Source organism: Eutrigla gurnardus (genome assembly GCF_963514095.1).
Source record: "Eutrigla gurnardus genome assembly, chromosome: 22".
Lineage (NCBI taxonomy): Eukaryota > Metazoa > Chordata > Actinopteri > Perciformes > Triglidae > Eutrigla > Eutrigla gurnardus.
Window position 1 is genome coordinate 104,855 of NC_139933.1, and position 23,378 is coordinate 128,232.

The 23,378-nt window shown below is 44.0% G+C and overlaps 2 protein-coding genes across 2 annotated transcripts; one reads left to right on the forward strand and one right to left on the reverse strand.

The window, feature by feature from the left end:
* Positions 1 to 5,798: 5,798 nt before the first annotated feature.
* On the reverse strand, positions 5,799 to 18,829 carry tex2l (testis expressed 2, like). The gene is made up of 12 exons (XM_084039857.1): positions 18,784 to 18,829; positions 13,423 to 14,822; positions 12,310 to 12,510; positions 11,332 to 11,698; positions 10,521 to 10,789; positions 10,126 to 10,272; positions 9,913 to 10,012; positions 9,277 to 9,409; positions 8,730 to 8,867; positions 8,253 to 8,462; positions 6,905 to 7,025; positions 5,799 to 6,817 (listed from the first exon to the last, which is right to left on the reverse strand). Exons 2-12 carry the CDS (start codon positions 14,794 to 14,796, stop codon positions 6,650 to 6,652), a joined length of 3,228 nt encoding a protein of 1,075 aa, XP_083895983.1. The 5' UTR covers positions 14,797 to 14,822; positions 18,784 to 18,829; the 3' UTR covers positions 5,799 to 6,649.
* A 1,915-nt stretch (positions 18,830 to 20,744) lies between these two features.
* neurl2 (neuralized E3 ubiquitin protein ligase 2) lies at positions 20,745 to 22,709 on the forward strand. The gene is made up of 2 exons (XM_084039864.1): positions 20,745 to 21,663; positions 22,586 to 22,709. Exons 1-2 carry the CDS (start codon positions 20,886 to 20,888, stop codon positions 22,699 to 22,701), a joined length of 894 nt encoding a protein of 297 aa, XP_083895990.1. The 5' UTR covers positions 20,745 to 20,885; the 3' UTR covers positions 22,702 to 22,709.
* The last annotated feature ends 669 nt before the right edge of the window (positions 22,710 to 23,378 follow it).

Genomic DNA, 23,378 nt, shown 5'->3' on the forward strand with positions numbered 1-23,378 from the left:
GCTGTTCTGCCAGATCAGAGAGTCTGCTGTGATTATATACACCTCATGTAACGGAGGCGGAGCTGAAAACCATAGGCAGGTCAGACAGGTTTAGCTGGATTCCTGTCAGACAAATTGCCAACTCAGTTGGTTTCTATTCACGGTGGGAATCGTCACCTCACAATTCGATTTGATTATTAAACGATTCTCAATGCATCAAGATCCTTTAAATGCACTGATATTTGGCAATTTTTCACAAAACACATGACTGAATGGCCTTCAGTCAATCAAAGAGATATAGCTTCATATCCTTGATTTTATAATAAATGCATATTTTCTTGACCATCACTTATGTACCATAAGGATATGCGGGTATGGGAACAATGTAGGATATTTTCATTTTGTTATGAAATTATGACACAAAGTCTTATTTCTCAGGCTAAATGATCAATCATGCATTGCTATTAATTGATTAAAAGTTAAAAGTAATCAATTGCATCAGCTATTTTTTCCCAGGCACATGTGCAAACCTTTTTCCGGCTTGGGAAGGGAACTTCAAAAGCAAAATTCCGTTGCCACGTTCTTGTCAACTTTAAATGTGGAGCAATAGAAACCATGGTGACATAAACGGACATGGTTTGTGCAAGGCCCAGAACAGGAGGTCTCTGCAGCAGGTGACTCAAACCAACCAAAACATCATTGGCACCCATCCAGCAAGAATCAGTGAATCAGTGAGAAGAGGCGTCTGTAAAGCATCTTAAAAGACAATCCCACCCAGTAACTGGCGATACAGAAGTGTCTTCCCACCACATACAGAGCAGCTTCTCTGTTCAGGCTGTGAGACTCCTCTACTCATCCTCATACTCATACATAAGTACAACAAATCAGGCTTTTGCCTCATTAGGCTTTACTTTAAACACTCTCCCTTATATCTAAAGTAATATTTACCTAAACGTATCTTTGGTGAACAGAGACAATACTTGTACAATAAATGTTTTTAATACCTTCTTTCTGATGCTGTCACAGTATGAAAATCACAGGCATAAATAACAAATATGAATGATGGCTGAATTCCATTTAGCTGTTTCAGTGTCAGGTTACTGGTACTGTTTCACATTAAAAATAGCACCAAATATAAATAGTAGGAATGTTTCTGGTAACAAATAATAGTGATGAAAGTGCACAGAAGGATCTGTAATAACATTACTGAAAAAGCACATCTCGTGCCACTTCCTGAACGTTTCCAGTTACTGTATGACACATTTACACACACACACACACACACACACAAAGAGAGAGAGAGAGAGAGAGAGAGAGAGAGTCATTGTATATATAAAACCAGTTTAGGCATTGTAAAAAGTGTGCCGGTAGTTTACATAGAGGACATAGAGGACAACACGTGCCAGGAGCCGGGAATTGAACAACCAGTTTCCTGATTGGAGGATGACTCTCTCTCCCACCGAGCCACAGCCCAATGGAGAAACAAAAAGCACTTCTATGTTCTTATCTATTTGATCATAGCACTGTTGTACTTAAGGTATCCTTGCTGAACAGCTACTACTTTACTCAGACGAGCACCTAACACTTCTATTGTTTAGCTCTTACTTAATCGGCAATGATATGTTGTGGTTTCTTTCTTTGGACAAATGTACTTATTGTAAGTCGCTTTGGACAAAAGCGTCTGCTAAATTACCTAAATGTAAATGTTCTAAATAAACAGCCCCCCCACATTGTCGTTAAAACACAATTAAAGGTTGTTGTATGGTTGCAGGTTCATGGAGGGGATGTAACCTGCCTTGCTATTGAATCAGTTTGACATTAAAAAGAGATATAAAGTGTGGGAATGTTTTCTTGTCACTATATGTGAGTACTAACATTACTGAATGACTTAAAGAACATCCCGTGCCACTTCCTGAAGGTTCCTGGTTACTGTATAACACACCCACATACAGTCATTGTTATATATAGATCAGGTTTGCTGATGGTAAGAAGTGTGCCGTCAGTCAAACTATTCTCGTCAGCAGCATGTGTCACTGGGAATTCACCCCAGGGTGTCTTTCTCACCATTAACTCTTTCTTTGTGACCATAATCGTATCACCTGAATACCGTACGTGTATCAAAATACAATAAGGTCAAACTGTTCCATTAATAGATACCTAATATAATGTTATTGAAATGCCATTAAAAACATTACAGATTAAAAGGTCTCCCTGTGAATCTGCCAGTTCTTCTACCCATGGCTACTCCTTTCCTGGCAGTTGTTGCCGGATTGTTCCATCTCTTCCAGTAATAACTACATTGTACCACATTGGTGGTTCCCACCTACCATGGCATATTGGTGCAGTCGGCTTCGGTCAGAGGTGCTGCAGGCAGCCGATGTATATCTGCATTCAAATGTTTGTTCACTCTATATAACACACAAGACTTGAAACAAATTGAACACAAGGAGAGGATGAATTAAGCTTAGGCATTTATTGAGTAAAAATAAGGGAAACCTTGCAGAGGCTCCCGCAATACATAATTAATTTCCGGGTGTGTATTTGGTACTTGCTGATACTGAGTAGCGATATGAGTACATAATAATGCCATTACAGTTCTAACAATAACTCTTGGTACAAACATAGCAGTTTTCGGTTGGGAGATATATATATATATATATATATATATATATATATATATATATATATATATATATATATATATATATATTTATATATTTATATATATATATATATAAGCTATAAGCTATATATACAGTGGGTACGGAAAGTATTCAGACCCCTTTAAATGTTTCACTCTTTGTTTCATTGCAGCCATTTGCTTATATCAAAAAAGTTATTTTTATTTCTCATTAATGTACACTCAGCACCCCATCTTGACAGAAAAAACAGAAATGTAGAAATTTTTGCAAATTTATTAAAAAAGAAAAAAAGAAATATCACATGGTCATAAGTATTCAGACCCTTTGCTCAGTATTAAGTAGAAGCCCCCTTTTGAGCTAGTACAGCCTTCTTGGGAATGATTGTGAAAGTTTTTCACACCTGGATTTCGGGATCCTCTGCCATTCTTACTTGCAGATCCTCTCCAGTTCTGTCAGGTTGGATGGTGAACGTTGGTGGACAGCCATTTTCAGGTCTCTCCAGAGATGCTCAATTGGGTTTAGGTCAGGGCTCTGGCTGGGCCAGTCAAGAATGGTCACAGAGTTGTTCTGAAGCCACTCCTTTGTTATTTTAGCTGTGTGCTTAGGGTCATTGTCTTGTTGGAAGGTGAACCTTCGGCCAGGTCTGAGGCCCTGAGCACTCTGGAAGAAGTTTTCTTCCAGGATCTCTCTGTACTTGGCCGCATTCATCTTTCCTTCAATTGCAACCAGTCGTCCTGTCCCTGCAGCTGAAAAACACCCCCATAGCATGATGCTGCCACCACCATGTTTCACTGTTGGGATTGTACTGGGCAGGTGATGAGCAGTGCCTGGTTTTCTCCAAGCATACCGCTTAGAATTAACGCCAAAAAGTTCAATCTTGGTCTCATCAGACCAGAGAATCTTATTTCTCATAGTCTGGGAGTCCTTCATGTGTTTTTTGGCAAACTCTATGCAGGCTTTCATATGTCTTGCACTGAGGAGAGGCTTCCGTCGGGCCACTCTGCCATAAAGCCCCGACTGGTGGAGGGCTGCAGTGATAGTTGACTTTGTGGAACTTTCTCCCATCTCCCTACTGCATCTCTGGAGCTCAGCCACAGTGATCTTTGGGTTCTTCTTTACCTCTCTCACCAAGGCTCTTCTCCCACGATTGCTCAGTTTGGCTGGACGGCCAGGTCTAGGAAGAGTTGTGGTCGTCCCAAACTTCTTCCATTTAATGATTATGGAGGCCACTGTGCTCTTAGGAACCTTGAGTGCTGCAGAAATTCTTTTGTAACCTTGGCCAGATCTGTGCCTTGCCACAATTCTGTCTCTGAGCTCCTTGGGCAGTTCCTTTGACCTCATGATTCTCATTTGCTCTGACATGCACTGTGAGTTTTAAGGTCTTGTATAGACAGGTGTGTGCCTTTCCTAATCAAGTCCAATCAGTTCAATTAAACACAGCTGGACTCCAATGAAGGAGCAGAACCATCTCAAGGAGGATCAGAAGAAATGGACAGCATGTGAGTTAAACATGAGTGTCACAGCAAAGGGTCTGAATACTTATGACCATGTGATATTTCAGTTTTTCTTTTTTAATACATTTGCAAAAATTTCTACATGTCTCTTTTTTTCTGTCAAGATGGGGTGCTGAGTTTACATTAATGAGAAAAAAAAATAACTTTTTTGATATAAGCAAATGGCTGCAATGAAACAAAGAGTGAAACATTTAAAGGGGTCTGAATACTTTCCGTACCCACTGTATATAAGCTAAGAGCATGTCACTTAAAGGAGAATAGTGCTGGTCCACCTTAAATGTCAGCCCACCTTACCTACGGGGTTAACTCCATTCACTTTAACACACAGGAACTTAGCTTGTCTAGTCTAACTGTAGCATGTATTCACCAACAAATAGACGGTACACACACTGCTCTGTTACATTCACTCTAGTGTTACTGTTGACTCCATACTGACTTAACGTGTTAACGGCTTAATGGATTAAGATATTAAGATATAACCCACAAGCTCTGTATTTGTGTTTTCTAGCATCTTCTAGTCTCCCGCTCCAGCTCAGCGAGGTCTTTGATCCGTTCTGTACTGTCTGATCTGTAGCCTACAACACCTGAGAGGTATGGGGTGCCGAATGTAAAAATTCAGTCACACTTTCCTAGCTGATTTTCCTCACATTTGAGGTACGAATTAAATGGTGAATCTAAATGCTAAATGCTAAATGCTTAATTTAAATGCTAAATCTAAATGCTTAATCGAAATGCTTAATCTAGATATAGATTTAGCATTTAGATTTAGATTTAGATTTAACATTTAGATATAGATTTAACATTTAGATTTAGATTTAGCATTTAGATTTAGCATTTAGATTTAGATTTAGATTTAGATTTAACATTTAGATATAGATTTAACATTTAGATTTAGATTTAGATTTAGATTTAGCATTTAGATTTAGCATTTAGATTTAGAATTAACATTTAGATTTAGACTTAACATTTAGATATAGATTTAGCATTTAGATTTAGATTTAACATTTAGATTCACCATTTAATTCGTACCTCAAATGTGAAGAAAATGAGCTAAATGTGATTAAAGTGAGTTAAATGTGAGGAAAGTGAGCTAAATATTCAAAATATATCAGCTAGGAAAGTGTGAGTGAATTTTTACATTCGGCACCCCATATTATAAGGTTCATGGGCGACTTAAAAAAGAGGACATTTGAGTTTACTGAACTGAAGGTGCCAAGTTGCCTGTTGGCATTGCTTGAATTGACTGTGATGCTAATAGTTTAGCAACTAGCCTACCTGAGGACAATAGGCTGGTTGATAAATCATTAGCAGGCTAACAGATAGCAGATATCACTGAGTGACATCTGTAGGGGGGAGGGCTTATCTGAATGAGATGCAAATGAGCACCATTGTGTTTCCTTTCTAGCCAGGTGAGGGGAGGTGAGGTGAGGGGAGGTGAGGTGAGGGGAGGTGAGGGGAGGTGAGGTGAGGTGAGGGGAGGTGAGGGGAGGTGAGGTGAGGGGAGGTGAGGTGAGGGGAGGTGAGGTGAGGGGAGGTGAGGTGAGGTGAGGGGAGGTGAGGTGAGGGGAGGGGAGGTGAGGTGAGGGGAGGTGAGGTGAGATGAGGGGAGGTGAGGAGTGATTTGCAAATCTTTTAGGCCAGTTTTCTCAGTGAACGGTTTTCAGAGAAGCATACATTCAAATGGCCACAACTTCGTCAAATATCATTTCAGATTATACAGATTTCCATGTGTTAGACATCTTTGGAACACTTAGAGACTACACTTTTCAGAATCTGTGAATAACTCTAAATGCCCCGAGGCCGACTTGTTCCTGGTTTTGCCGTGGCTGGTCACACATTTGTTAAGGTGTGGCAAACAATGGGTTTTAGGGTGTGATTTGGGGATTATTGTAATTGCTCAGCGATAATGGAGATTTTCCATTTGAATAAATATTTACTAACAAAGGAAATATTGTCAGCCCAGAAGTTGAAATAGAGAGTTTAGTCTTTTGAAGCCCATTGGAAAATGAAACATCATCAAGTTAGTTGAATATATATTTTTATTGATATTTTTTAAACATTGAAATTGAGAGGTATTTATTCAAGTATATGCAATGACTGCAAAAATATAATCTTTGTAAAATCTCTGTAAAACAGTTCATAGGGAAATGTAAGATTTAGGAAATGCGTTTCATATTTACTATGTATGGGAGGAGAATAAAACTGGCAGAGGTTTTAGGTTTTATTTAATAATGTTCATCATCTCAATACCAACATTGAGCTGTAAACGTCAAAGCAGCAATCATTTATTGGGATGATTCACATGAAAACATTTGTAAAAGGTATCACTTGTAAAACAGCACAGCCTTTCAGAAACTCTACAGACATAAAGGAGTTATAAGTCTTCCTAATGCCGAGAGGCAAATGTAGAACTGCATGGTCTGCTATGATTCTCTTCTTTTCTCACTGTGAATAAAAATGATACTGAATCCACTTATAGGGTCCAGAGCTCCTTTGTTCAACACGAGGCACTAGTCAGTCTGCCCCAGAGATCTCAGGTGGGATTCTCTCTATGGACTCTGTGGAGGAGCTTTGGGACCGTTGGGACTGAGAGGGCGGGTGCTGGGCGGCTTGAGGTCTGTCCACCCCAGAGTGCATCATGGGTAAATAGATGTCATCCATGTTTGGCAGTACAAACACTTTCTGGAGCAGAAAAAACATGATTGTGAGGAAAGCTGAGATGACGACAGCATTGTAGTAGTTTTTTGATTTGCTTATTTATTATTTTACCTGGAACTCATCCTGCAGTTTCTTTTCAATCCACTCAGTCACATGACAAAAAGTCACCTCCCTCTCCCCTAGTTTGGGACGGACGTGCAAATCCAACTTGGGGGGCATGCAGAAGCTGTACCTACAGAGCAGACCATAACAGAATTACATCTGTCACAGCTGTATTCAATTACAGGAGATGAGGTGCAATTAACTGGACATATATATATATATATATATATATATATATATATGTCCAGTTAATTTTGTCTCTTTGTCACATGGTTAGGTAAAAAAAAAAAAAGATTTCTTTCAGATGTATCATTATCTGATTTATTTTCTCAAATTTCAATATAAGTCTCAAATAAAGTTGGGGTTTTAAAAAGAGCAATTATTTCATGTTAACATTTCAAAATAATTTATTTAGACTTTTTTTTTTAAATTGAGACATTATCTTCAGAAAGAACATCTCTCAGTTGAAGCCACAACCTCCAATATAGAGCATGGGTGCAGTCGAATAGTCAAAAAATAAGGTCCTAACTCCTATTCCTAACTCCTATTCCTTGACCTCTGGGTAAAACGTCACGGGGTTAAGGAAAGGCGATAGGAGAACTCAAAAGGATTTAGGAATAGTCGACCGCGGGGTTCAGAGAATCCGACCGGACTTTCACTAAACTACGTCATTATATCGCGGCCGCTGATGATTGACAGCTGATGATCGGCACCGGCGATTGACGTGCGTCTGCGCTGGAGAAACTACAATAATGGACTACAAAAAACGCGTCGTCCACTTCTCCACATGTTGGTTTTATAAACAGCTGGTTCACTGACCGGCTTCAGGTCCAGCAGCTCCTCCTTTCTGTTTGACCGTTGTTTTATTTACTTTTCATTTGTGGTTTTAGTTTCGTTTTTGTCAAACATTTGTAAAATGATTGAAATAAATAAAAGTATCATTAAATTATTATCACTGTCCACATATTTATCATCACTATTCCAATTACTCTGTCTGCATGAAAGTCATTGTTAAATATGTAAATGCACATATCGTTTGTTTTCATGAACGGCCGACGTGTGCGTCACTTTAAATGTTGCTCTCGCAAAGAATTGTGGGTCGGCGTAATCTCCTTTCCTATCGCATAGGAAGGTCCGTTGCATCCTATGCTAAAGGAGCTCTGAAAGGAAGCATTGGAGCTCCTTTCCTTTGCATTTAGAGAATTCGAACAGCTCTTATCATGGCGGCCACTTGTTTACTTCCGGGTCACTTCTTCAGTTAGGAACCTTCCTAAGCAAAAAAGACTATTCGACTGCACCCCTTGTGTCCTAATAATGAACAGTGGAGAAAAAACTTCCTGAATGCATCTGTATTTACCATATCCTGTCTGTAGGGGGCGGTGGGATGTTGACGACCAGTGTCCCCGACAACTCTGTCACCTCCACAGTGAGCAGCAGGGGTGTGTTGGACATTTCCTCAAACTTCTTCTTAATGAACTCGTTCTCTGCTGCCCTCTGGAAATACTTGGATTTAGTGATTTTGTCCACAAATCTCAAAATCTTCCGTCCAGTTTTTCCGCCCCCTGTCCTGTAAAAACGGATTAGAGGAGAGGAGATTTAGTTTTCAGATGCTGAAGCTAAAACCTGAGGAGAGTTGAGAGTCTGAAATGTAAATGAAGGAAAAGGAAAGGAAAATTGACAGCCATCAGGAGTGTGATGTCAGCGCACTTCTCACTTTCTCCCCTTTTAAGTAGCTGTAAACGTAAAAGTCTTTTAACACAAAAAGTACTTAGTATTGTACTTAAATATACAGCATTGTGGACTCAGAAAACACGTATACATTGGCAGGATTTACCCATCAGTAGCTGGTGTGGATCCCTTCTCCCCTATTGGAGCTTGAGGCTCAGAGACAGGCATCTCTTCCTCATCAGATGAACCAGCGCTGGAGGACTCCTCATCACTGTCTGCCAACACGCTGACGATGGGCCTGCAGCTGGGAGGAGTGGATGCACACACTGTTAGGAACGGGTGGAAGGTTAGCAAAATGATGGCATGCATGGATGCCATCATTACTCCAGAACGAATCGTTGTTGGCATTACAAGAGTGAAGTTTGATTGACGTATGGGCAGATGCGTGTGCTATATGAGGATGAATCTTGCCATTTCTGTGTCTCGGGGAAACAGATTAACAAACAGTTTTCCATATCAGCTTCAGATGCACCACAGACAGCTGATGTAAAGCTTTGCCTGGGCTGTAATCCCCACCCCTCCAGGTCTATGACAGGCAGGTCTACGCTAACCAATGGATCTCTGCTCTGTAGATCTGAGACTATGTGTGTGTGTGTGTGTGTGTGTGTGTGTGTGTGTGTGTGTGTGTGTGTGTGTGTGTGTGTGTGTCTGACCGTGGGCTCCTGGTTTCAGTCGTGGAGTCTGCATCCTGGCCGCTCTCTTTACACAGCTTGGACAGGTTGAACTTGGTCTGCAGGGTCATCTGCAGGGCACCAGTGTAGACCAGCTGCAGCTCCACCCACAGGCCTGCAGGGGGCAGCAGGAAGAGGTCGATGCCACACCACAGAAATCAAGACAACACACACACAGCTAAATGTGGACACACACACTACTTAGTGAGCAGATTAAACAGCTTTTACAGTGATTACCAAGCCGTGAAATTAAATGTATAACAAATTAGGACAGATTATAAAACCCTTTAGGAGTTGAAAACAGGATAATTGGTTGACGGGCGGTTGTGTAACAGCGAGTGGAGAAACAAAAGAATCATGAGGTCGCACACATAGAGTCATGCTGACACACTTTCCCCTTGTCATAAGGAGTGCTGTCTGCCAGATTGCCTGATTTTAAAACACACACACACACACAAAGGCCATAGCAAACTGTCATGGCTCTCCTGCGACGTGAGATTACAGGATAACAGTGTCTGATCTGATGCTCTGCAGTACTCAGCTGTAATCACACAAGCAACAACTCATCACTCATCTCATATGTGTTTTTGCCGTGTTTGAACTCCAGTCTCTACTTACCTCTGTGGTTGACCTCTGGTCTGGAGGGAGTGGAGATTTGCGGCATAGAGAGGCCCATATCCAACTCGGTCAGAGTCAGCTCATTCATAAAGTATGGCAGCTGTAAAAAACGATGTAAACATAAAATAAGTGATGAAAAAGGCATCACACATATAGTCAGCCCTTCCTGTGACTTGGAATTGACAGAGGAACTTTCAATAAAACTGCTCGCACTCTGATTTTGCTCAGTTTCTTCTGGATCTTGCTGGAAACCATGTTGGCCCAGTGCTTCTCTCGCAGGAAGTCCCAGAAGATTCGACCGATTAGAGCGTTAGCCCATGCAGTCTGGCTCGCCCCAGGCTCTGCTAGATCACAGGTGCACTGCACAAAAGACAAACGAGTAAGAGCTGGGTCAAGGACAAGAAAATTGCAGGTTAATACAATTTAGAGCTAAAAATATAATGATTGAAATAATTGCCTCATTTCTGAAAAATGCCACAATGCTATTTCATACAGGTCATTCCTATTGCCCTGTGCTACTTAACTCCCTGCACAGGCAACATGTAAACTATCCAGCTATAGCTTCACTTAATTTGCATCACTTCATTTTATCTGCAAACATGACTTACATATCCTTTGATGGTTGGACTCGTCTCTGTGCTGCTGCCTCCTGGACTGGAGAGGGGGGTCAACCCCTCTGTGGCCAGGAGACGAGCCATGTAGCCGGGATAATCGAGCAGAGAGAGGCCCCCGTTGCTACTGGAGGCCTGGTTGACGGGAGCTGCAGGGGTGCAGGGGACTGGAGGAGTGAAAGGGGCGTCCTCGTCACTGCTGCCCACTCTGCTGGAGCCTCTGCTGCTTGGGACATTACCTTGAGCAGGAACATTCTGTGCCAATTCTGGGTCACATGGGAGAATAAGTAGAAATCAATAGAAAAGGATTTAATTCCATCAGTACAGCAAGGGTCACATCAGGTGTTCCACTTTCACAGACCAATTTGAAACTACTATGAATGAAGCTTTGATTTAATTAAATTTAATTTTCACTTTCTATTGCAGCCTTCCTTTAATAGATTTTAATGTGAAAAGAAATCTTTAGGAGGTATTGACATTATACAAAATCTTCCATGTGAGCTTGTTGTTACCTTTGGCAGGAGCCAGGCAAGTTGTGTTATTTCCCCCCTAATTTCCCCAGACTTAATGCTATGCTAACGGCTGCTGGCTCTGGCTCAACAGTACAGTTGTTGCTGTTTTTTCTTATGCCTTTGCTCTGTCAGGTCACGAAACAACTGTGAGATCTGTGTGTTCCTCGAAAAGGGATTGGCTTTGAAATGCAAAGAACTGGAGCATGTAATCCATAATCCACACATGTATAGCATTTGTATAGATGCCTTATATGGAAGCCCTCTCTTCCCTAATGCATTATTAACATGTCTGATACCCGATTTGGATGCACATCTGCCAGGCCTTCGGCTGTCCTTCTCCTTTTGGCTCTCTGTATCTGTGGATGCAAACAGGAAGTGACGAAACCACTCTTCTTTTTCTCTTCCAGTACGGCCAAAGAGGTAAAGAGTGGTGGGAAGGTCACAGGCATCTTTGGAGGAACTTTGTTGTGGACTTGCCGGGTGAGCTCCAGGCTCTTCTCCCCAACTCTCCTCCTCCTCCTCCTCCTCCTCCTCCTCCTCCTCCTCCTCCGACCTTCCTCCCTCATCCTCCTGGGAGTTTGATCCCCCAGCCAGTTGGATGCAGATGGGATACTTTGGATTCCACATCCTCTTCCAAGCCAACACAGATGGCAGCAGGAATACCTTTGGGGAACAATGACATAGTTTTGTTGTGTTGAAGTAAAGGCCAACTGTTAAAACAGAAATGCATTTATAAACTGCTGGATGACCCAAAACTACAACTAAACAACTCCAAATCCAATATAATATATTCAATCCACCAAACACCATCACCAGCCCCATCAGCCTTGGTCCACTCCACTATCCGCCATAAGCAAGTTTCTCTTGCTTTTGATGTGTATAGTAAATGTGTGAGGATTTGTATGTACTGTTATTTCTTTTACTAAAGCACTTTGTAAACTTGTTTTTAAAGGTGCTACATAAATAAAGTTATTGTTATTATTTATGACTTATTCATTCATTGACTAAATGGTTTCTTGCCAATTGCTTTTATTTCAAATATCCATCTTGAAATTTCTTCTCTCAGGCATTCCATCGTCCTTAAATTAATTATTCTAAATACTATGCATTCATTAATTTGACAAATTTGGAGCTCTGCCCTCATACAATATGAAAACGTCACCAGAGTACCAAATTATAACTTCACTTTCTTTTGTAAATCCCATAAAACAAAACTATATAACTGCCTCTGACAGAACAGATATCCCCATAACACAGTTACTTATTCATCATACTTTGCTCTTGGCGAGCTGAAAGGAGCGTGACTTGACAAAGACGGCCTCGTGGACTCTCTCATCATACGTAGCCCTGCGGCTGATGTTGTTACGCGGGGAGTCCAGACGGAGACAGGAGCCCTCCAGGGCGGCAAACACGGAGTTAGTCAGAGCTGGGTGGTAGGTTTCTGGGTCGTAAACATGTATCTCATTCATCCAGCCCTGAAAATCAGAAACGTGTTAATCTGATTAACACCACACACTTTCTAGTGACAGATGATCTGGAATTGTTCCAATCCTGAAAATCACGTTATGTTTGTAATCAGCCTCAAAATGAATCATACAGCAGCAAAAAGTAAATGTGATTAGATGCGTCTCTTTGTTGGGCCAAACGATCAAACATGATACATTCTTTTCTGTGGATTTCAACATGAATTATTTTTAACATAAACAAATGGGTTGTGGAACAATTGCAATGCAGGAGATGATGACGAGTCAACCATAAGAAATCCTACTTCTGGGCATTTTGGGAAATACTGTCATTCACTTTTGTTGCTCATTAGCTCAGCTAACTGAAGCGGTGTGTGCAAAGTATTAGCTATTACTGGGGACTTTCAAGAATTACTTAACTAGATGTCTGTGTACTAAATAAACAAGATATAATGTGTTCATAAGTGAGTTTTAGAAGTTCTGGGTGAGGTGCTAGGTGTATTTTTGTTCTACGGACAGGGCCAAGCTAACTTCTGAAACTGACCTGGGTGGTAGCTGTGCTCTCCAATCGCCCCCTCAAGCTCCACCAGGAGGAGAACAGTAATTGCATTCAGAACATATAAGGTAGTTACATTCCACTTTGCGAGGCTTTACTCTTGTGAAGGAAACAGTCAGCAGAAGAGCTGAATTGACTTGCTGACTTGACACTGTTCTTTAAGACCAAATTAGAATAGGTGAAAACTACTTACATGTACTCTTTTTACTATATTTGGAGCAATTTGGAGTTTTGAAGTTTCTAGTTTCATTCTGATTGGAGAAACACAAGAGTGGTATCAATCTTTTCGTCTTATTCTCGATGAGAATAGGTGAGATGGAGATAGGAGAAATGTGACACTTTCCTCGTTAATGATTCATCAGATTTACCTTGAGGGTGCCAGGCTCAGTGCTGGCATTTCCACCTGTTAGAATGCCCCGAGTCTGTGCTGGTCTATATGGAGGAGCTGGGCGGCGAGACCTGGGGGAACCCATCCTTATGAGCAATAGTCCTAGTAAGAAGCCCAGTGCTAATCCCAGAGCCAGGCCGGAGAGGTAAGGACTGAGCGGTAGGATGAAATAGCCATAGGACAGCACTGCCACACAGAATAAACTCATGCGTGGTAGAGGATGAGGGGGTTGAGAAACGGTAGACGTCCTAACCAGGGGTGGTGCAAGGGTAGGTGATTTCCTTGACTGCCTGTGAGTCTCCATAGTTAATACTTGCATCACGTCACCGTCTGTACATATTTCCAGCTCCTCATCTCTGTGACGTCTGTTGTGATGCACGGGGCAGGAGCTACACTGGATACTCCCAGGATGTCTTACAGAAGGCCAGTCAAACACAGGCAAAACATTAGCATCTGTTTTTCTAGTGTTCCTAACGGGAGACTCGGAGAGAACCGTGTCTGTGCTACTGTCACGCCCCAAACCTCTGGGGCTAACCTGATGAGTACCCTGGCTCTTACATTGGTGTTTGGGGCTGCCTGCACTCTCCTCTCTCATGATTTTACTGAACATGCTACTCAGAGGCTCGTGCACGGCCTCTGAGAGCTTCCTCTTGGTGTCCTCTAACTCCATTTTGAAGAAGCCCCCTCTCAGACCCTCGCCACTAGGGGAGTGGGAGATGGGAGAAGGGGGTGCGGTGCGAGAGTCCCCACTGCTGCGGGTTTTTGCTTGGGTGAGCTGCTTCCACAAGTGGAGGTTGAGGCGGGAGTCTGACTTCGACTGCGACACCTCTGGCTCCGAGTGGGAGATCTCTGTGGAGATGGACTTTACAAGGTTGAGAAGGGGCTTAGGCCTGAGGGTGGACCCCTCTTTGAGCTCCAGCTCTGTGGAGAGAGACTTGACCAGGCTTGCCAGGGGTCGGTGGGTGGGTGAGGAAGGGCCAGGGGAGAGAAAGCTGAGACCAGTGGCAGAGCAGTTGCCCAGAGAGCCAGGGGAAGAAGGGGAAAGAGGGACGTGGAAAGCTTGGGCCTGCAACTTGCTGTCGTCCTCAACAGAAAGCTGCCTCTCCTTGGAGAGAGATATAGATGGGTAGTCCTCATCGTGGTCAAGGGAGAAGATAAGCTCACTGTCATCCAGACTGTCCCATTCTCCCTCCGTCCCAGTCAGCTGGATCACAATCCCTCGAGGGAGATGCCTCTTGGTCCCAGAGACTGAGGAGAGGCCAAGAGCCGGGCTGTGGGGCTCCTGGAGGGGTCTGCTCCCTCCTCTTCCTTTAGCCTTGCTTCCACTCTTCTCATTGTTTCCACTCTCTGCCATTTCTTGACTTTACACAGCCAAGGCACCTAGTGAAATAGAATAAACCAAGAATACGTTCAGCTACATCATTGAGCCTGGTAAAAGCAGCGAGGGGGAATGAGCCATGGAGAGAGGAAGAGCATCTTTTCTACACTTACCAGTGCCAACTCCACATTAATGTGTGAATTCCACGTTTAGCTCAGGAAAGTTGTGGAAATCTACATTAATCTGAAGATTTATGAGTAGCGCTGATCCAAATAAGCACCTCTCCCATAGCTATCACTCCTCATACTGAATGGGTTTTAGAGGAATCCAAAAATAGACCCCACAGACTGTCTCCCCCAAATGTTGCATAAACTAGTGCAGCTCAAGCTTGGGTCTAATGTCTTTTGGGGCCAAGTAGGCCTAGATGTAGTATTTATTCATTCTCTGTGCTTTTTGTGCATGTGGATATGAAATGAAAACCCATAGTTTGAGTAACAATGCAGCCTTTCAGTATAAAACAACACAAGTATATTGTCTTTGTCAAAATGACATCACTTAGTCTCTGAAGTGATGTTCTGCACGCCATCTCCCCAAGGAAACAGCTCCAGTCTGATCCCCTACAGAGCTAACTGTCAGCGGAGTCATGACTTCTCCCTCTGGTGTCTTCTCCAGCTGTTTATGTTACTCTGAATTGAATAAAGACGGAGGATTCAAATATGCCCCCTGTCGTTCCCCCATGTGGCTTTTGTGTAACAGCAGCATTAACAGACTATCCATGCCACCGCCTACTGACAAAAATGATGCCTCAACACAGAACAGAGGCATGTGTAGCCTATAGCTGTCATTTTGTGGGAGAAAAGAGCAGCTCTGCACACAAGGACACTGGACACAAGCTGGGAAACAGCAGGCCCAGTAGGAGCCCTTTCATTTACCGTCTCTCTGGGTCAAGTGCCCTGCTCTTTATGTAAGTTAAACCCTACCTCTGAATGTTACGTAACTGCATTACGGCGCTGTGTGGCACAATTTCAACCAATTCCACAGCAGCTGGTGGATTCTGACTAATCTGCTCTCACCCAAAATGGGCGGCGGGGAGATAAAGCTCACAGACACATGCAGCCAGGCGACATTAGACCTTCATCACAGCTTTTCATAGGGTTGGAAGAGGGACCAGGACCTGCTACAAAGTGTCAGCAAACACACTCATGCACATCAGGCAGGCTAAACCGCTGTTAAGCTAACGGTGTTGTGTCCAAGCTTGTTCAATGACAACACAACAATGCTGCCATGTTGCTAAGCTAGTTTAGATGTTGCTGTATTTGAACTACAAATGCTGCAGTATTTTTGTTTCACCAATCCAAATGTTCAAGTCCTGTCTCGTGCTTTACTTCCTGTCTAGTTCCCCTCCTTGTTTCTGTCCCAGCTGTGTCTGATTGTCTCGTCAGCCTCTCATCACCTCAGCCCGCCCTCGTGTTTCCCCACCTGTCTCTCCTAATCAGCCTGCTGGATTTAGGCTACGTTTACATGATGACGGTCTGAACAGAAGATGCAAAAGTGGCGTTGCGTCTTCACTTTTTATTCCGCATTTAGACGAGTGTGTTCAGGAGGAAATCTGCGTACATACGTGATGCAAATGTGTGCGGAACTCGATTGGGTATGCATGCCAGGTGGCTAGGTGATGCTGTGATACACTATCACACAACACCGCCACGTGACGTGAGCAGATCTGAGCAGAGTTTTGCGTCTTGGCAGTGTAGACGGAAATGCTACGGTGGAGCGTTTCAAGTTTTCCACTCTGGAGGGTGGTTTCAGATTTTTGCATTTTTAAGCCCCAAAAACGCTGTCGCCGTCTAAACGAAAGGCACTTCCCATCAAATATTTTGTTGTTTTTACCCACAGGCGTGTAAACGGGACCTTAGTCTTTCTGTCTCGGTGGTCTGTTGTATCCCCGGATGTATCCCCATCTGATCTGTCCTGTCTGACTGCCTGACTGTTTGTCCTGATCTGTCTTGCCTGCCTGCTTGTCTGGCTGCTTGTCCTGCCTGTCTGCCTGTCCTGTCTGCCTGCCTGCCTGTGTGTCTGCCTGCCTGCCTGTCTGCCTGCCTGCCTGCCTGCCTGCCTGTCTGCCTGTCTGTCTGCCTGTGTGTCTCCCGGTGTGTTTTGGATTACTGTTTGTAAGTTCTGTTTATCTGTTTGATTATCTTGTTCCTTTAGTTGTTGAGTGTTTTTGTCCTTGTGGCCGTGAGTTTGGGCTTTGTTTTTTATTGAAATAAACCTTTTGTTTTTTGGGTCCATAGCTCCTTTTTTTTAGTATATCCGTGACAGTAAATGACACTAACGTCATGATGATGTCAGATAAAAGTTGGGAGACAACTTGAGCAGAATTAATCTTCTGGGAACCATGAAGGTGTGTACAAAGTGTGCTGATTCATAGAAGCACAATGCTATTGATAGGATCCAATTAAGGTAAGCGGTTAATGAGCCACATACACTTCCTTCATAAAGCAGCAGCTGTTAACGTGCTCCATAAGGCTGCGTGTGAACTACAGAGTGATCATGTGACCAATGTAGCACGAAACACAGCACACATCTGCTCTGAGTGCACTGCAATGTGTTTGGTCCAACCCAGCTTCAATCAGTGAAAGCAACTAACTGTGTGTGTGCCTGTGTGTGTGTGTGTGTGTGTGTGTGTGTGTGTGTGTGTGTGTGTGTGTGTGTGTGTGTGTGTGTGTGTGTGTGTGTGTGTGTCCGCCCCTCTGATCAGACACGAACAGTAACAATCTCAGATTAACATTAATGCAGGGTTTTACTGTGAAATCTGACAAATCACACAGCCGGATTACGGGCTAAACCAACATTTGGTGGGATGAGTTTCCAAGCTAGCTCATCTGCGTGACCCAGTGTCGATGGTAGTTATGAGTAGCATCGCCGTCCCGAGTGCTATCAGTGCTCTTATTCATGTTTAAGGTCCGATGCAGATGCTTTGGTTTTGGGTGCATCAGGTCACTGAAAGGTTTGATGAGTTTGAAAAGAGATTTGGACCGATTGCGATTCTGAAGTGATATTAAATGCAAACATTTTTCAAATTACGCCGTAATTATTTGTCTGCCTTTCACCAAAAATAATTAAATATTAAACAGAACTGCATTGGCAGAAAGGACACGTGAATTATAGTTTTTCCCACTCGAGTGTGAACACTGCAACACTTTTCAACTAATGCTAGACTCCTTTATCATGACTGAAAGGACAATTATACGTTCCCGTCGCTCCCCTGTCAACAAAATGTAAATTGTTGTCTCAAATGTGCTCTTTTTTCTTTGAGAGGCTGCACGGTGGTGTAGCGGTCCCCTCACAGCAAGAGGGCCCGGGTTCCAGTCCCGGTTCGCATCTGGGTCTCTTCTGTGCAGAGTTAGCATGTTGCGTGGGTTCTGTCCGGGTTCTCCGGCTTCCTCCCAGTCCAGAGACATGCACCTGTCTGTCTCTACATGATGGACTGGTTACCTGTCTGTCTCTACATGTCAGCCATGTGATAGACTAGACCGCTGTACTTATATTTTATAACTTTTTATTTGATCAAAAATATTCAACAAATTAATAGGGTGATGAAAATAATTGTTAGTTGCAGCCTGAGTGACACCACAGTTGCTAAAGTCTTGTCAGGCAGACAGTTCTGAAAACAAATTCAATCCAAAGTTTCATATATAAAATAGAATCGGATACAAATCAACACGTGGGTGACGTGGCTATTTACAGCAACTAAAATCCAGGTCTTATAAGTGTTCCACCTCCACCTTCACTGAGAGACATGAAGACATGACAGCAGAAGTTCTAGTGACGGGATGAAATATTGCAATACACCATCAATGGTATGAGACTATGACTAATAATACTCGTGCTCCCGGGTCTACTTTTAAATCAAATTACCAATGTCTGCAGCGCCTCTGATGTTTTGAGAATAAAACAAAATGGCAACATAAATGGAGATGATGAATATGAATATATATAGATATACATAAATATACTCACATGAAAAATAATTCTGCGTATGGAAATGTGACTGAACCCACCGGTCAAAGATGTCTTCTGCTGATTCTCCTTCTCCATTTGTGTGCGCAAGGACCGCGGAGTGAGGAGTCCTCTCTCTCTCTCTCTGTCTCTCTCTCTGTCTCTCTCTCTCTCTCTCTGTCTCTCTCTCACACACACACACCCACACACACCTCCCCTGCACCGACTGTCTGCATCCAGATGTGTCACGCGCTGCTCACCAAACTGATTATGAGAAGCGTGGCCGCGCTGCATGATAATCCAGATTAAGGAGTCACTCAGCCCTCCACAGCAGCTCTGCACGCGGAGTGGAAATGTCTTCTCGTTGTTCCACTAGTTGTTCCACTAGCTTAGTTGTTCCACTAGTTGTTCCGCTAGCTTAGTTGTTCCACTAGTTGTTCCACTAGTTGTTAAACCGTGTTCTCATCTGGTGAGCACCTGCAGAACGTTAGTATAAACCATGTCAGTTATTACTAATAGGTCTCTACCGTCTCCCGTCTCTCTCTCTCCCCCGTCTCTCCCCCTCTCTCTCTCTTCCCTCTCTCCCTCTCCCTCCCCCTCTCTCTCTCTTCCCCCTTCTTTCTCCCCGTCTCTCCCTCTCTCTCTTCCCCCTCTCTCTCTCTCTTCCCACTCTCCCTCCCCCTCTCTCTCTTCCCCCTTCTTTCTCCCCGTCTCCCCCTCTCTCTCTCTTCCCTCTCTCCCTCCCCCTCTCTCTCTCCCCCTCTCTCTCTCCCCCCCTCTCTCTCCCCCTCTCTCTCTCCCCCGTCTCTCCCCCTCTCTCCCCCTTTGTGTGATTTGTCTTCATATTATGAGTGTTTTACATTTACACCTTGTAATGATGACTGAAGCTGTGAGGGCCCGGGGAGAATCACCTCACTGCCATCAGGGAGAATCACCTCACTGCCATCAGGTGTGTGTGGACTGATTGGCTTGATGAAGCCCAGGTGTGGGGAGCCTTCATATAGCCTGGGTCTCCAGCGTTGACTCGTTATCTCACCATCAGAGGTAGTGAGAGGGTCTCCCTGTTGTCAGGGTCTTTGTGTGTATCTCTTATCATTGTCTGTTTCCCAGTGAATTCTGGAGAGTTTGTTGTTCCTCCAGCCCTGTTGTTTACCAAAGGTCTCCTGTCTTTTCTGGGTCTCCTGGATAGTTGTGGTTTAGTGTCAGCTGCTTGGCAGTGGTGGTTTAGTTGATCATCTTAACACTTTATTTCTTTAAGGAAGCCTGAAGTGGTTACGTACAGTTTTGTTTTTTCTCCCCTTTCCTACCTATGGCTATTGTGATTTTGTGGTTATCCTTCTGGGATAACTTGAAGACACCCCTGGGTCCCCCCCCCCCCCCCCCCCCGACAGAAGCAGGTGAGGGGTATAGCTACTCTACTGTATAATTAATATGACCAGATAAAAATAAGTACTACGTCAGCATTAAGTGTTAAAGTGTAAGGAGCCATAATTCTCAGTCGGATATAATGGCTATTTAAAGTATCTTCTGAGGGTTCACTTAAATATAATTCCTCTCTGTATTCTTATGCTATAATTCCATTATCATAATATATCTCCACAGCCCTCCCTATCCTGCTAAATGACTTTAATTGATGCCCTGCATAACCAGACTGTGTACTGACTTTATTTAGAGTGCAGCTATGAAGGGCCTGCTGTTCAACATATCTCCTTGGCATCATATGATGATGTTTGTGAAACTGAATTGACTGCCAGGGTCCAGGGGGCTTTGTTGCTCCCAACAACTGCACTTCCATCTTTGTGCATGTCTGGTGTGAGTGAGTGACTGTGGACATGTGCATGTTGGCCACGCCCATCTCTACACACACACACACACACACACACACACACACACACACACACACACACACACACACACACACACACACATACCCTAGCCATCTGTTGACATATGCAGTTCAGAAATAGCCCGCTACCAGAGACGTCTGTGAGGCCCACAGATAAGCAGAGCAGGCGACGACCATGCATTGGCCGGTAATAGTCTGAAACCACTGCAAGACTGCTTGAAGTTTCAAGAGTGCCTGTCTCTATTTGTTGTATTTGTTGACGGTGGGCCAACTTAAAATGGAACCGTTTCCTGACCAGTTCAAGGAATTCCACCCGATCCATGGCTCAAATGTCAGACTGGATCCCTCAGGAACACAGGCCACCCGCGTGGAGAGCTTTGCAAATGGAGTGTGTTTCAGCAAATTCCCTCTGAAGCCCGGGGAGATTTTTCTCATAGAGATCGAGGATAAAGAGCTGGGTTGGTGCGGCAACCTCCGGGTCGGCCTGACTGCAAGGGACCCCGGGAGCTTAGAGATGGTGCCTGAATACTCCATCCCAGAACTGACAGACTCAGGGGACAGCTGGGTTTTTGCAATCACTCGTAACCACAACAAGGTCCTGGATCCTGGAGCAGGGGCTCAAGAGCCTGGAGACGGCCTGGCTGGGGGCCAAAGGCTCGGGCGAGGGCCGGTTGAAGATGGAGCTGGAGGTGGTGAGGAAAATAGAGAAGGAGAAAACTCCAAACCAAGGACTTTCTTCACTGACTCTCACTTGCACATTGAGGATATTTGGATCCCCAGAGACAAGCTCGTCGGTCGGAGCAGGCCTGGACGCTTCAGCCACATTTTGGATGACCTGTATAAGACCAACACCCTGCCTCCCACAGCCAGACGCAGCCGGATAGGAGTACTGTATGTTTCCAAAGGGCAAGGCCTGGCTGATATGCACATTGTCATCAATGGTGAGGATATGGGAGCTTCTGCGAAGGGGATACCCTCCACCCAGCCTCTCCATGCTGTGGTGGACGTGTTTGCTGCTACTAAGTGTGTCCGAATTATCCAGGTGGAGTATGGATGTAAGTGTTAGAGTGATGCTTTCAGGGCCCCTGAGCACAGACACAGTGTTACTGTTCCACATTTTGAAGGTGAATCGGTACTTGCAGACTCTCAAGAAACACATAAACGACTCAGAGATGTTTGTAATCATGTTCTGCCTCTTTCTGGTCAGTTAGAGTCTCTTTGTGATAGTTTTTGTGATGTCTTAAGGAGGTGGTTTATTGACGAGTGCGCTGAATAGGTTGGGGAGAACGGGGTTCAGAGGGTTCAGAGAGACCCAGGGTTTCCAGGCTGGTGGTGTCCATGGGTGAGGAGCTGTGGCTGAGGCTGAAGGTGAGTTGAAGAGCGGGTGGGCAGACCGGAGATAGTTTATCGGCAGGCAGGCAGGATTTGGAGAGTAACCCACAGAGCACAGAGTGTGTCTAGGCACAGAATTTCAAAATCGGAGATTCAAAAACTAGTTCAGGGATTTCAAGCACAAAAGGTGAGCCAAAGGGTTTCACTAGCACATGTGGAAGGAACAATTACAAGCAGGTGGGGATGAGGTGATGAATTGCAGGTGTGTCTGTGAGGTGTCGAGTCAGGAGAGGGACTGGCCATGCCCGCCGGATACTCAGCAGGGAGACGGAGAAAAAGGAAAGGGGAGAAATGAGAGCAGAGGAGATCATGCTGCAGAAATAGCAGATTGTAACTTTGTCGTTTTGTGTCTTTTTGAGGTCACACGGTTGTTTTGCATCTCTTTGTTTTTGTATTTGAGTCTCTTCGTGGTCAATTTTTGTATCTTTGGGGTCCTTTTGTCTCTCTTGACTTTCCAACAAGAAATATTAGCTGTCACAAATACATATGTGGGCTCTGGCCCAGGGACCCATTCAGTAATCCATCAATGCTTTTAATTCTTCACTTCTATTATTCTGCTAATCCACAATCTGTTTGTGGCTTCAGTCTCCTCCTTGCAGACATTGTGTAGGAAGGCCATCCAGAAGAACATTGTCCACAGGATGGCCCTCGACTGGCTGGAGCTGCCAGAGGCTTTGAAGCACTACTGCAAGTATGAATGAAGAATGTACTGTATACGTGCAATGGACTGAAATATCATTTCTGAGTTCTCTCCCAGTTTCTACCAAGAAAAATATATATGTATTTATTTATCAAATTATCAATTTATCAAATAAAAGTGTTTTGACAGTTTTGCTCTTGAAACCTGCCAGTCAGGCTGCACGGTGGTGTAGTGGGTAGCACTGTCGCCTCACAGCAAGAGTTTACATGTTCTCCCCGTGTAAGCGTGGGTTCTCTCCGGGATCTCCGGCTTCCTCCCACAGTCCAAAGACATGCAGGATGGGGATAGGTTCATTGATGACTCTAAATGTCCCGTAGGTGTGAATGTGAGTGTGAATGGTTGTCTGTCTCTACATGTTGGCCCTGAGATGGACTGGTTACCTGTCCAGGGTGAACCCTGCCTTTGCCCAATGTCAGCCCCCCCCCACAACCCTGAATACAGGATAAGTGGTAGACGATGGATGGATGGCCCTGCCAGTCAGTGATAATGCTCACATGATTTCTCTGAGGTGACAACTGCTAATTAAAATAAATAAATCATTAGTTAGGTTGTCTGATTCTTATTTCACTGTAATCATGGTATTGTTTGTGAGTTTGTGAGTCCTGGAGACACCTTTGTAGCAGGAAGCACCACCACTGTCTGCTGACAGATGCTCCGCCGCGACCACGAACAGTGCAT

What these genes read in the sequence shown, in the direction of transcription:
- tex2l (XM_084039857.1), bottom strand. Translation starts at nt 14,796, where the DNA reads ATGGCAGAGAGTGGAAACAATGAGAAGAGTGGAAGCAAGGCTAAAGGA. An exon ending in CTGAGCCTGGCACCCTCAAG is followed by an intron (nt 12,511 to 13,422) that starts GTAAATCTGATG and finishes TCTGATTTTCAG; the next exon opens with GGCTGGATGAATGAGATACA. An exon ending in AGAAACTGAGCAAAATCAGA is followed by an intron (nt 10,013 to 10,125) that starts GTGCGAGCAGTT and finishes CGTTTTTTACAG; the next exon opens with CTGCCATACTTTATGAATGA.
- neurl2 (XM_084039864.1), top strand. Translation starts at nt 20,886, where the DNA reads ATGGAACCGTTTCCTGACCAGTTCAAGGAATTCCACCCGATCCATGGC. An exon ending in TATCCAGGTGGAGTATGGAT is followed by an intron (nt 21,664 to 22,585) that starts GTAAGTGTTAGA and finishes TTGTGGCTTCAG; the next exon opens with TCTCCTCCTTGCAGACATTG.